Source organism: Pan paniscus, chromosome X (genome assembly GCF_029289425.2).
Source record: "Pan paniscus chromosome X, NHGRI_mPanPan1-v2.0_pri, whole genome shotgun sequence".
NCBI classification, from domain to species: Eukaryota; Metazoa; Chordata; class Mammalia; order Primates; family Hominidae; genus Pan; species Pan paniscus.
The window spans coordinates 119,972,786-119,985,490 of record NC_073272.2 but is presented as its reverse complement, the minus strand read 5'-3'; the positions used below and the strand labels follow the sequence as shown (position 1 = coordinate 119,985,490).

At 36.9% G+C, this 12,705-nt stretch overlaps 1 protein-coding gene across 2 annotated transcripts in view; it reads left to right on the top strand.

Moving 5' to 3' along the window:
• The window catches only part of LAMP2 (lysosomal associated membrane protein 2), a 43,430-nt gene extending 33,315 nt beyond the window's left edge, over positions 1-10,115 (top strand). Inside the window, exon 9 of one of the 2 annotated variants that reach the window (XM_003823141.5) lies at positions 7,642-10,115. In XM_003823141.5, the coding sequence (XP_003823189.1) occupies positions 7,642-7,784 (143 nt within the window). In that variant the 3' untranslated portion in view covers positions 7,785-10,115. Of the gene's footprint in view, positions 1-4,808; positions 5,328-7,641 lie in introns of those variants that run through there. The other variant, XM_003823140.6, reaches the window with a different exon arrangement.
• Positions 10,116-12,705: the final 2,590 nt, after the last annotated feature.

Below are 12,705 nucleotides of genomic sequence, written 5' to 3'. Positions count from 1 at the left end.
ATGGTAGGCAGGCTACAGAATAAGATTAACCTGGGAAGCGTTTTATAAAAATAGATTCCAGGCTGCATCCTTAGAGGATTTAACGTAGTAGGTCTAATGAGGAGACAGAGAGAGAGAGAGAGTGTGTGTGTGTGTGTGTAAGCTCCCCTGCTGAACCTGATGCATAGTCAGTTAGGGAACCAGTGATCTAGAATATTTATTTCATAATAAAAGCTGCGGAGTATCTCTTTGTACACTTTTCTCAATTCCTAAGTTGAGGTTGATATTTAATATCTCTACCTAGTAGCATTACATTGCAGCCATACATATTGAGCTATTGATCTGAACCAACGTAGGATTGTGTGCAGTCTCTCTCTTACTTAGATCACCCTAAAATACTTGAGCCTTCCAGTTTCCATATACGGATACTTACCTAGTCACCTTACTATATCACATAAGAAAACTTAGCAATGTAGCTGGTAACTTTTCTCTGAATTACCCAGTTAAGCCATGTGAATGCCAGTTAGTCATCACGGCTGCAAACTCTGCCGTTAACTACCATTGTCTTTGGCCAAGTTGTTTAACTTCTAGTGTCTCAATTTCTTCATCCAGTGGGTAGGGGCTTTAAAATCCTGCTACTCATTTCTTTGAGTGATAATTTGCATTTCAGAGGAATGCATCATAGTATTTCATACATCTTAGTATTTTAGAAGGAATCTGATAAGCTACTTGTTACGTATCAAGAACATACTATAAGTTCAGTGTAAAATGTACCACTTAAGTTTCCTGCAGTTTTTCAGGAGGAATTCTTATAAGACTTGGACATTTTTAAGATGATAGTATTTCATCTGTTTATTTAGGTAGATAATGTTAAATTGTCTTGGGCTCATCTTCCACCCATCTCCTTTTCTTTTACCCTGGTAGCTAACTTTCTGCGTTAATAATCACCATTTCTTGTATTTGAAACTGGTATAGATATTCATGAATGATACTGAGTAGCTTCACGAATCTTTTCAGATGCATGTGATTTACTTAACACAGTTTGATTATAGATATAAAATGTATATAACAAAATATCACCTAAGAATGTGCTTCTTAATGTTGATCCTTCCAAAAAGAAGTTTTGACTCGTTTGTTTGTTTGTTTTGTTTTGTTTGAGATGGAGTCTCGCTCTGTTGCCCAGGCTGGAGTGTGTATAGTGGTGTGATCTCAGCTCACTGCAACCTCCGCCTCCCAGGTTCAAGCAATTCTTATGCCTCAGCCTCCCAAGTAGCTGGGATTACAGACGAGTGCCACCACACCTGGCTACCTTTTTATTTTTTTAGTAGAGATGGGGTTTTGCCATGTTGGCCAGGCTGGTCTCGAATTCCTGACCTCAAGTGATCTGCCTACCTCGACCTCCTGAACTGCTGTTATTATAGGCATGAACCACTGTGCCTGGCCTCAACTGGTTTTTAAGAGAAGTTTTATTAGTTTTTGTTGTAAATGTATACCTCAGCTTTCCAGTTCTTGTGTTGAAAATTGTGTTTGAAAAATGTCTGAACTGGCAGAAAATTGAAGATTAACAGCATTTTTAATCTACATGAAACTTCTTACTGAAATTTTAGTGGCCATGGAACTTTTTAATCTTTAAAAATCTTTATTGCTTCTGTGGCTATTAAATTCTTCTTCAAATACACTTCTCTTTTCCCCAGAAGCATTTTCAATACAGCGTTAAGTATACATTAGGCAAGTAGATCAGATCAAAATGACTTATAGGATGAGATTTTCTTTTCTTCAGAATGTGATCCCATTAAAGTTACTGTTTTACCAACATTTTTTCCATTAACTAAATAATTTTTAAAGGTTGAATTCATACAATCAATAGTTATTATAAATTAATATTTCACATACTAATTGAGAGCATTTTAAGTAAGTGACAGTATCTAGAAAGATCTTTGTATTAGCGGAATTGCCTTTTTGAGCTACTCTGGGAATATTTGTCTTACATGAAAGCCTTATTGGCAGTATTTATGAAAGTCGTTTCAGTACTAGGTCAAATACCCAATTTGGGAAAGAGAGAACTATGAGTCTGTTGCCAGAATAAGAAATTAATCTACTAATGAATTTTTAAAAAACCAAGTTATATTAAACCCACGGCATAATACTTTATGGTACATGTCACCTAATAGTTTATGGGCTGGGTGGTAATTTGGGAAATTGTAGGGGAGGTGCTAACTGGGGATTCTTAACACCATCTATTCACAGGTCACATCTGGCAACCTCAGCTCTCTGGATTCTTAACAGAACCAAGAAGCAAGTAAAACAAATAATTGAACTGGCAGCCCAAGTCAATGTCAGAAAAGTTTATAAACTCCAGGGTTGCATTTTGTTCCTAGTTATTGCCCCAGAGGCTAGTGGGGGCGGCGGGGAAAGCTTGGCACATTTCTTGAATGCAAGCATAATCAGAGTTGCCATGCAGCCTATTTGTCCTATCTTTGATACAATTCTAATAAGCTTAGTTATCTGATTTATCAGTCCCTGGTAGACTGCAAGCTAGGCAGAGAACTAGGGCAACAAGACACAGGAAATGGGAAATAGAAATAGCAGTTAACTTCTTTCCTGCAAGCGTATCCATCTGTAGCATTCCTTCCTCCTCTCCAGTCTCAGAGTAGGTTTTCTTTTCCTGGTTAAACTGAGGCAAACAGTTATGTCATCAAGGCCCATTTATATCTCTTTTCCCATTACTAAGTGACCCCAGATTGTTATGTATTGAGTTCTTATGTCTTACGCTTTTGGAATTCAATCTCTTAACTTGTAGGAGAACTTGTACCATTCAGCATCTTCTGTCAATTGCTAATGGCTGTTTCCCTCATCCTATTTAAGTTCTTCTAACCTTAAGCTATCCTTTCTTGTCCCTATGTCCCCCTTCTAATTACCTCCCTTTTGTCCTGCCTTAATCATTCTAAACTTCTCAAAATGAGTATTGTATTTGTTACCCTGCCCAAGTTCTTGATGTCCTAACCAATCGCTTCCCATTCCCTCTTAAACCTGCAGCAATTTTACTCATATCTCCCACCCTTCATATTGCTAGAGGCAATGGACATGTTTCAAAGCTTTCTACTATTATTTGCTGTCTTTCCACCCTAATTGAAACTTTCCATCCTTAGCTTCTCTGGCGCCATTTTCTATCTGCCCTTTTACATCTTTTTCCTACTCCATTGTCTATCCCACAGGTATTGGTGTTCCCAAGGGTTTTTGTCTCTGATCCTCTTTTTATTCTACTTCCCCTTACTGAGAAATGTTCTTGCCCATGTTTTAACTACCACTTAGGTTCATATAGCCACTTGGTTAGGACCTAGTGATTTTTTTTTTTTTTTTTTTGAGATGGGTTCTCGATATGCTGCCCAGGCTGGTCTTGAACTCCTGGGCTCAAACAGTTCTCCCATCTCAGCTTCCCAAGTAGCTAGGACTACAGGCGTAAGCTACCATGCTCAACTAAGGACACAGATATCTTAAACTCACATATCTAAAACTGAGCATCTCTCTCTTCCACGTATCCTTTTTACCACCTGTTCCATATAACTACAAAAAACTGAAATGCATATATTCTTCCTCTTTTATAGAATGGCACCAGCATCTACATAATCAGTCAAGTGTGGAATTGGAAACCATTCTATTATCTCCTCCTCGTACACCCCCTACATCCGTTTGGTCAATTTTGCCTTCTAATTTGATCTCCAGTCTGTGCCTTCTGCTTCTCTTCTGCACTTCATTAATCCAGCTCAGGACAATATTATTGGTTACCTGGACTCTAGTGATAAAGATATGTCCTACCTTACTACCTCCATCTGCCATAACTTCTGAAATGAAATCCTGCTTAATATCCTGCTGCTGAATTTTTTTTTCATCAGGATAAGGCCAGACTACCTAAGAGCATATAGTACCTTTGTGACCTGGGTCCCTGCACACTTTTTCTGCCTTCTATCCAGCCAAAAATACCTTTTGATCCATTGTTCTAGCTCTGCCAACCTGCTTGCGTTTCCCTTGAAGTGCTATGTCTTTTTACTCTCCATATTTTTGTCTGTGCTATTTCTTATACCTGGAATGCCCTTCCCCCATTACTTGCATCATTAATTCCTATTCATTCTTAAAATCTCAGCTCAAGTGTCACCTTTTCAAAGTGTGTCTTATGTAATAAGGCTGAACTTGAGTGTGCCTCTGAAATTTTTCCATGGCACTTTGTGTTGCCTACTCCTACCACAACACATTTTGAAATTATAACCACTGATTTTTCTTGTCTGACTCTCACACTAGACTGAGCATCTTGAGGCAAACAGTTATGTCATCAGGGCCCACTTATATCTCTTATATCTCTTTTCCCATTAGTAAATGATCCCAGATTGTAATGTATTGAGTTCTTATGTCTGCTTTGTATAGTTGTTCATTCAGTGAGTTAATACTTAACAGCAATATTTGAAGCATTGTGCTTCTTCGACATCATAACAGTTTGCCTCTGAAAGCTCACGGCCTGATCATCAAGGCAAGGCTAATTAGATTTGTTCATTATGTTCTGTTTAAGAAATCTGGGAAGTATGTGACCATGTTATACATTTTTCATCCAAAATGACTGCATTTTTACTTGGTACTTAAAAGTGTATTATTTGGTTATTTGGAAAATCACTTTTGTGGAACATCTCATTTGCTGATAATGAAATGCCAATGACTTGTTACCTTGGTATAAAAAACCAAAATATGCGTGTTAGGGAGTGCTGTCATTTTACTCAAAATACACAGATTTGAAAGTTTGTCACTGTTTCTGTTCTCAATTGTCCTTTCTCCACATCTAGCTCAAGACTGCAGTGCAGATGACGACAACTTCCTTGTGCCCATAGCGGTGGGAGCTGCCTTGGCAGGAGTACTTATTCTAGTGTTGCTGGCTTATTTTATTGGTCTCAAGCACCATCATGCTGGATATGAGCAATTTTAGAATCTGCAACCTGATTGATTATATAAAAATACATGCAAATAACAAGGTTTTCTTACCTCTCAGTTGTTGAAACACTTTGCTTCTTAAAATTGATATGTTGAAACTTTAATTCTTTTATCAATCCCAGCATTTTGAGATCAGTCTTTATTAATAAAACCTGTTCTCTTTAATCAGCTTAAAATCCAAAGTGTCATATTTACTGGTCCTGGAGACAAACTTGTTCAAAAGAACATCAACGTGCAATGTTTTAAGGTCTAAAGAAGCCCTGGCCAAATTTTGATCCTAACCTTGAAGTATGCCTTGAACTTATTAACATGGCCATTATAAGAATAAAATATGTAGTTGTGTCTTAATGGAATTAATAAATGTCATTTCACTACTGGTGTTCTGTTTCAATGTATAAGGACTATAGTGATTTAAACTCATCAATGTGCCTTTGCATAAAGTTCATTAAATAAATATTGATGTGGTATAAATGCCCATCAGATATGCTTAAACTTGGTTTTCAGTTGAATGAAGTAGAGAATGTCCTCAGGACCATCAGCATTTTAAAGGTTATGTGACTGTTGCTGATTTCTCTGAGTTCAAGTTAAGCATGAAGTTAGTACCTCAAGCCTGTGATTTTTCCCTAGGGATGATACAGACCCAAGAGGCTACAACAGAACTTAAACTGGCTTCGTAATTAGAGTTTTTAAGATAATTGTTTGTTTTTCAGCAATATAGACTGAAAAGATTCAAGCATATTTAGCCACTTGCTTTTTTGTTTCTTGTTTTGTTCTTCTTTGGATGCCTGATTAGTATTGAAAGATAGAAATATTCTATGAACTAATTAGGACAGATTGTGTTGTGTTTCTCTACCTCATCTTGTTGATCTCTGGAGCATTAAAATCTATTTAGTGTTGTCATCAGTGTGGTACTTATGAAATGTAAGCTAACAGCAATCTCAGAAGGGAGGCAGTGAAGCATAGCAACTAGGCTCTTGTTTCTTCAAGATGGCCCCTGTGGGGCAGTGCATAGATGGGGGTGTAAAGAGAAGCTGTTGGCATTAAAATGAGCTAGATAATCAGCCCTTGTTGAAGCATATTCCATGGTATAAGAGTAGCACAGACATGAAACATAGATAAAGAAGGAAGGCTTAATAGACTAGAAGACTTCCACATTGAAGTATTATTAACCCATTGTATGTATATAGGGGCATGATCAGAGTCTCTATAACTTCCTGATTAACAATACAGTGTATCTTGTTACCCAGCTGTCAGTCTTTGAGAGCTTTCAGTAAAATATAGTAAATTCTTTCAGCATAGGCTAACGTGTGGTTACTGAGATGAGTGTTGTGTACTCAGAACCGTAGCAACATTTTTATGAATGGTAAAAGTACAAGAGGAGGAAAAGTTAAAATTAGAAGAAAAGTACAAGTTATTGCTTAATCATAAATCACACCAGATAACACATTTTGTTAATTTCATTAGCTATTACTGGAAAGGACCTTAACGATTATTTACAGAAAGGGGAGTGAAATTCATTGAGGTTCCATATCAAGTGGGCAACAAAACTATTATTAGCATTTTGATAAAAATTGCCCCTAATGAAATCTAGTCACTCAACAGTAAAACAACAGCTGGTTTACACTTGAAATTATGAGATCAGAATTGGGCACTTTGGGCTTCCGTACTATGTTTTGCTTAAGTTTTTTTTTTTAATACTAATATGGGCTTTTTCAGTAGTAATATACCAAAACACTTCTATTTTAATCTCTGTTTGCTACTTCAAAACCTAATCCTCCTCAGATGGGATCATGAGCATAAGAGGAAAAGAGAAGAGAATGAATACTTGTTGACCTCTTGATGTGTATCAGATGCTTTAGAAATGTAATTGTATTTAATCCTCAAATACCTTATAGGTATTATTATCCCCTTCTTACAGATGAGGAAAGTGAGGCCCAGTTTAAATAACTTGCCCAAGGTCCTTTGGCTAGTACTGGAAGGAGTCAAGATTTAAACACAGTTCTGTCTGAATCCAGAACTCAAAATCTACATTGCACATGTTGCTTTCCTGGTGGTTCGGTGGAATGGACTGCAACGCATTAGATACTGCTGTTATTCTTCCAGGCCACCGCTCAGCTAAAAATAATTGTGTGTGTGTGTATATATATATGTATGTATATACACACACATATATATACACACACACACATATATATACACATATACATATATATACACATATATATACACACACATATATATGTATATGTATACTACATTCTTGATCCTAAGTCTTTTTTAACTTAAATTTTATTACTTATACAGAATTCTTATTTATACTTTAATTATAGGTGTGACGAAGAGAAAGAGAGTAGGGAAATACACAGGCAGTGGTTTTAAGTGTAGATGATGGCTCCTTAACCCAGTGTCATTAGATAATCAAACCTAAAGTCTTCCCATATTAGGCAAGCGCAATTCTCTATTTTGGACCCTTCCCATTCTTCCCTTACCTTCTGCTTTTCGTACTGAGGAATTTCGTGTGATTTTAGATAAAGTGATAATGAGATATTGAGCAAATAAGAAAATAGAGGTAATGCTATAAAAGACAGCTATGTACACTTTCAAAATGCATGTTTCTTGCATGCTTTTTACTACTTAATTGCATTCTTTACTAATTTCCTTTCCTTGCTGTCTGTTCTTTTCTAACAGCTGAAGAATGTTCTGCTGACTCTGACCTCAACTTTCTTATTCCTGTTGCAGTGGGTGTGGCCTTGGGCTTCCTTATAATTGTTGTCTTTATCTCTTATATGATTGGAAGAAGGAAAAGTCGTACTGGTTATCAGTCTGTGTAATCAGTTAAATCTAGTGTTTGTTTTTTTTTTTCAATTAGAAGTTACGTTTCCATTGGCTAAAAGCCAGGACATGCTGTGCAATAGATTGTTTAAGATATGCAGACTAACTTCAGTGAGTTCCTAGCTAACTTGGGCATGAGTACACTTATTTAAGACAAAATATATTAGGACCAATTTTTTTCTGTTTTTTTTCTTCCTTTGTTAAAGTATAATTAAAAGAAAAATTGTGGCTTAGAATTTTTTAAGTAAATAATGATTTTAAGCCCCTGGATCCAATTATGAAAGCATTTTTGCTGATGTGTAATTTTATATGTTACAGTTACTTATATTTTACTACTTTGATGTTATTTGCAAAATCAAAGGTGTTAAAGAATTTAACTTGCTTCAGGAAATAAATTCAAGAACATAATGGATTCATTTTCATTGGTGGCAGACACGAAATTTGGTTCATGATAAGACTTCCTTTCCCCACCTCCTGATCAGCATTATTTAAATCTGTATTTTTCTGTTAGTTAAGAAAGAAATGGCTTCATGATATTGTATTTAATAGCAAAAGTTTGGCTGTCTTCTTCATTACTGTTAATAGCTACTATATTTTAACAAGGAGATTTCTTTTTTTGTTGTTGTTGTTCTAGAGTTTGGAATATACTGATTATCTCAGACTTGACATTTATACTGAAGGATGAAGTAAGACCTCCAGCTTTTTTTAAAAAAGGTGTTGATTTGGAACACCTGTATGGGTTATGGTTTATTAAGGTTATGGTTTAGAAAGTTTTTTTCCCTCAGAGCCTTAACTTGTTAAGAAGGTTCATTTATCCTGCACTGAAAACAGAAACTCTATATACTTTGTGTGCCTCCTGCACTCTCCCATTCCCTATGTGAATATGCTCTAGTTGATATTTTTAATATATTGAATTCTTTTTTCTCACAGCAACAAGTGCTTACTCTAGAGGTTAGTGGGCCCTGATATGTCATCAGTCAGATGCCTGCCTAGCCAAAGCTGGACTAAGATTATTCTGTACATTTGTTGATCTTGATATAGACTTATATCCCTGTAGGGACTGCTAATGGCTCCGGCTTCTGGAGTAAGGTACTGGAGACCACTCATCCCTGTGTCTGCTTGATTGGTTCAGCTGTTGAATTGCCCTTTTATTTGGAAGCAGTGTTGAAGTTGTCTAGGGTTCAAATGGCTGCTTTGTACACCTGTCATTAGTATAAGGCAGATGTTTATTTTATCAAGCTATTTTATCTCTACATTTAACTAAAAACAAAAGTTCCCAAAGATCTGCCTTCACTTCAGAAATTTTTTTGGATTAAAAAAATTAAGCCTGAACCTTAAATAAAGTGAGTTGGTTATTCATTCCAAGGATTAAGTCCCAATCTACCTCTCAGCACAATGCAGAAGCTCACCACTGTATTGCTGCCATTCACTCATGCCAGAACCCTTTGCCAATAACTGGAATTACAAATTTTTGTTAAAGAAAATTTATCAAGATCTTTCTTTACTGCCTTCTCTATATGTACATCTCAAAAACATGTACATCTCAAAAACTGGAGTAGAAAGTTAGATTGCTCAACTACAACTCCTCTAGAACTCTATAGCTCTGACATACAGATTCACACTCTCCTCTATTTGCTAAGAATGTAAAGAATGTTTTCTTTTAAAATGTTCTCTTTTGAGAACAACTGCTTGTTTGTTATAAAAGCATTTGGTTAAAATGATGTCATCATAAAGAACAGTGGCTTTATTTCAATACATATTTTTGAGATGATTATCTAGAAGCCAGATTAATAAAATCAGCTTGTGACCTTGCTAAGCATATAAATTGGAAATTCAGATACATTCAAAATTATGGGTTCATTTAAAAGTGTTCTACCTTTTGGGTATGAGACTAATATCACTAATTCCTCAATAGTTATCATGGCTCTATCTTAATTAATTAGAAAATATGTGTGTTTAATTCTTTGAGAATTAAAATACAGAATATTAACAGAGGGTTAAAAACTGCTTCAACTCCAATAAGATAAAGGAAGCTCAAAATCTATGAGCTGAGTGTTCAATTAGCTTTGCCTACTGAGTTCAATTTTATGTCAATACAACAGTGGATCAGACAGTACGACTTTGAACTGGTGAATGTAAAGAATTGTTTTTCACCTAAGCTGCTTTGAAAGAACTGATGCTTGCTGCTAACTAAAGTTTTGGATGTATCGATTTAGAGAACCAATTAATACCTGCAAAATAAAGCATACTGTGGTACTTCTGTTTGATCTAGTATGTGTGATTTTAGATTGATGGATTAAAAATTAATAAAGATCATACATTCCATACCACTATGGATAACCTCATTTTTATTCCATATGCTCAGCCTTAAGAGCTTAGACTTAATTGTATAATCTAAGTTTCTTGAATTCTAGTCTCTTGGATTGTCAACAGGAATCATAGGATCTCATAGATCTGCAACTTAACCAAGTCCCGTCATTAGGAAGGCACTAGTACAGAACCTTTAGTACAGACACCTCAAATAGGGGGACCTACGTAGTCATGGAAATTACAAGAAAACATCAAAAACAAAATATGGAAATCTAACAAATGTAAGAACATCGTAACAAACGTACTTTCCGCGTATGTCTGTCTGCATTGATGAACTATACTAATTGTTGAAGTTCATTTCATTCTGAGTGAGATATACCTCAGGGATATGGTGGGGCAAGGGGAGGAGCTATCCATTTTGTGAATTTCCTTTAAATTCCTTACAATCTAGTCTAATGCTCAATTTTTATATAATTGGATAAAACAACAACACATACATAAACATACTCCTTTTTACATGAGAGGTATTTTTGGTGGGAGAAAGAATTAGACATTGGCTCCCTCCATAGTTCCAGAATAATAGGGTTTCATTTTCTGAAAGACGTTTAATAGCTTGTAATTAAGTCAAAAAATGGCCTTCATAACTGCCACCTCATGAGGCCTCTGAAAGAAGCACTTTAAGTTGACTGATAATTAGGAAGAGTGGTTCGATATATGTTGCTGTGAGGGTTACAGTGTATCTAAAAAGTCAACTTGGAGGGTCATCTTTTTAACTTCAATGTGTATACTTTTTGAATGCCAGAACTGCCTTTAGAATTCTGATGAAATGTTTTTCCTTTCCTTTGTTTTTACTGTCTGCATGTATTTTGATAGCAGTGTAAGTTTGGGTCCCTTTAATTTCAAGAGGTATGCATAATGAACAGGAGAAATCTTGCCATACAATGCATCTTTAGTAGGAAAAATCCATAATTTTATTGAGCAGTTACAGTGCTGTGCACTTTAAACACCTTATTTCATTTAATACACCAACTCTCTGAGGTTGGGGGTATCATTTCCAGTTTACAGATGGGATAACTGAGGCTTGAGTTGGTTACTTAACCAAAGTCACACAGGATTAAGTGGCAAAATGGACATTTGAACCCAGTTCTGTTTGCCCGCCAAAGACCATGCAGTTAACCACTATACATCTGCCTTTTGCAGAAGCAATAGATTTTTTAAAGCACATGCCTTACATTAAATGGTTACAGAAATCTGACTTCTGTACTCTTCTATCTTGTATGTAGTTGCCTTATAAATATTCTTCAATATTCTTAAAATAACTTGAGTTTTATCCAGCCCACTTGTGGGGCAGATGGATGTTGTGGCAGCATGCCTTTTGGAAGATCAAAACCAAGGCCAGTTTGCACTGTACCTCATCAGTAATATTAAGCCCGAATGTCACTTTTTTCAGGGTAGCCTCATCTAGTTATTCTGATCACATATCATTGTCATTCTGCTCTCAAACTCTTCTGCACCATGAATCATTTTGACTGTGCATTAGTGTGTTTAAGAAACTAAATGGAACTGTCTCTCTTCTCACTTTCCTTAATACCATTCATACCCCTTCCCTTCATCCCTCAGCTTTAAGTGCATTGTAGCCATGACACTCAACTATCTTTGCCAGGTGGTTCTGAACCTTATTAATACACAGTTCCTATTCCCAAATCTAAGGCCTTTTGGGAAGGGTTTCAAGAATTTTTTTTTTTTTTTGAGACAGAGTCTCACTGTTGCACAGGCTGGAGTGCAGGGGCGCGATCTTGGCTCACTGCAACCTCTGCCTCCCAGGTTCAAGCTACTCTTCATACCTCAGCCTCCCGAGTAGCTCCCAAGTAGCTGGGATAGCCACCACGCCCGGCTAATTTTTGTATTTTTAGTAGAGACGGGGTTTCACCGTGTTGGCCAGGCTGGCCTCGAACTCCTGACCTCAGGTGATCCACCTGCCTTGGCCTCCCAAAGTGCTGGGATTACAGATGTGAGCCACTGTGTGCATGGCCAATTTCAAGAAATCTTTACCTGCAAAGTTTCCAGCCATAATCTGCGAAAGCCCCATGCCCCTCCCTCCTTATCTACTACTTTCCTGTATTCACTTCAGCCATACTGACCCTTTTGCTACACCTGGCTAATTTTTGTCTATTTTTGTATCTTTAGTAGACACAAGGTTTCACCATGTTGGCCAGGCTGGTCTCGAACTCCTGACCTCAAGTGATCTGCCTGCTTCAGCCTCCCAAAGTGCTGGGATTATAGGCGTGAGCAACCACACCCGTCCAATGTTAGCTTTTTATTTATATTAATCTGGACTTCTTTCTAAAGATGACAGATGTCAGCTGTTCAGATAAGATCATAGAAAGAGGAAGTGGAGAGAGAGAGTAAGGTGAGATAAAACCTTAAGGAACAGAAATCTACTCAGACTGGGTTAAAAAGAAAAAAAGAGGCCGGGTGCAGTGGCTCACTCCTGTAATCCCAGCACTTTGGGAGGCTGAGGCGGGCGGATCACGAGGTCAGGAGATCAAGACCATCCTGGCTAACAGGGTGAAACCCCGTCTCTACTAAAAATACAAAAAATTAGCCACG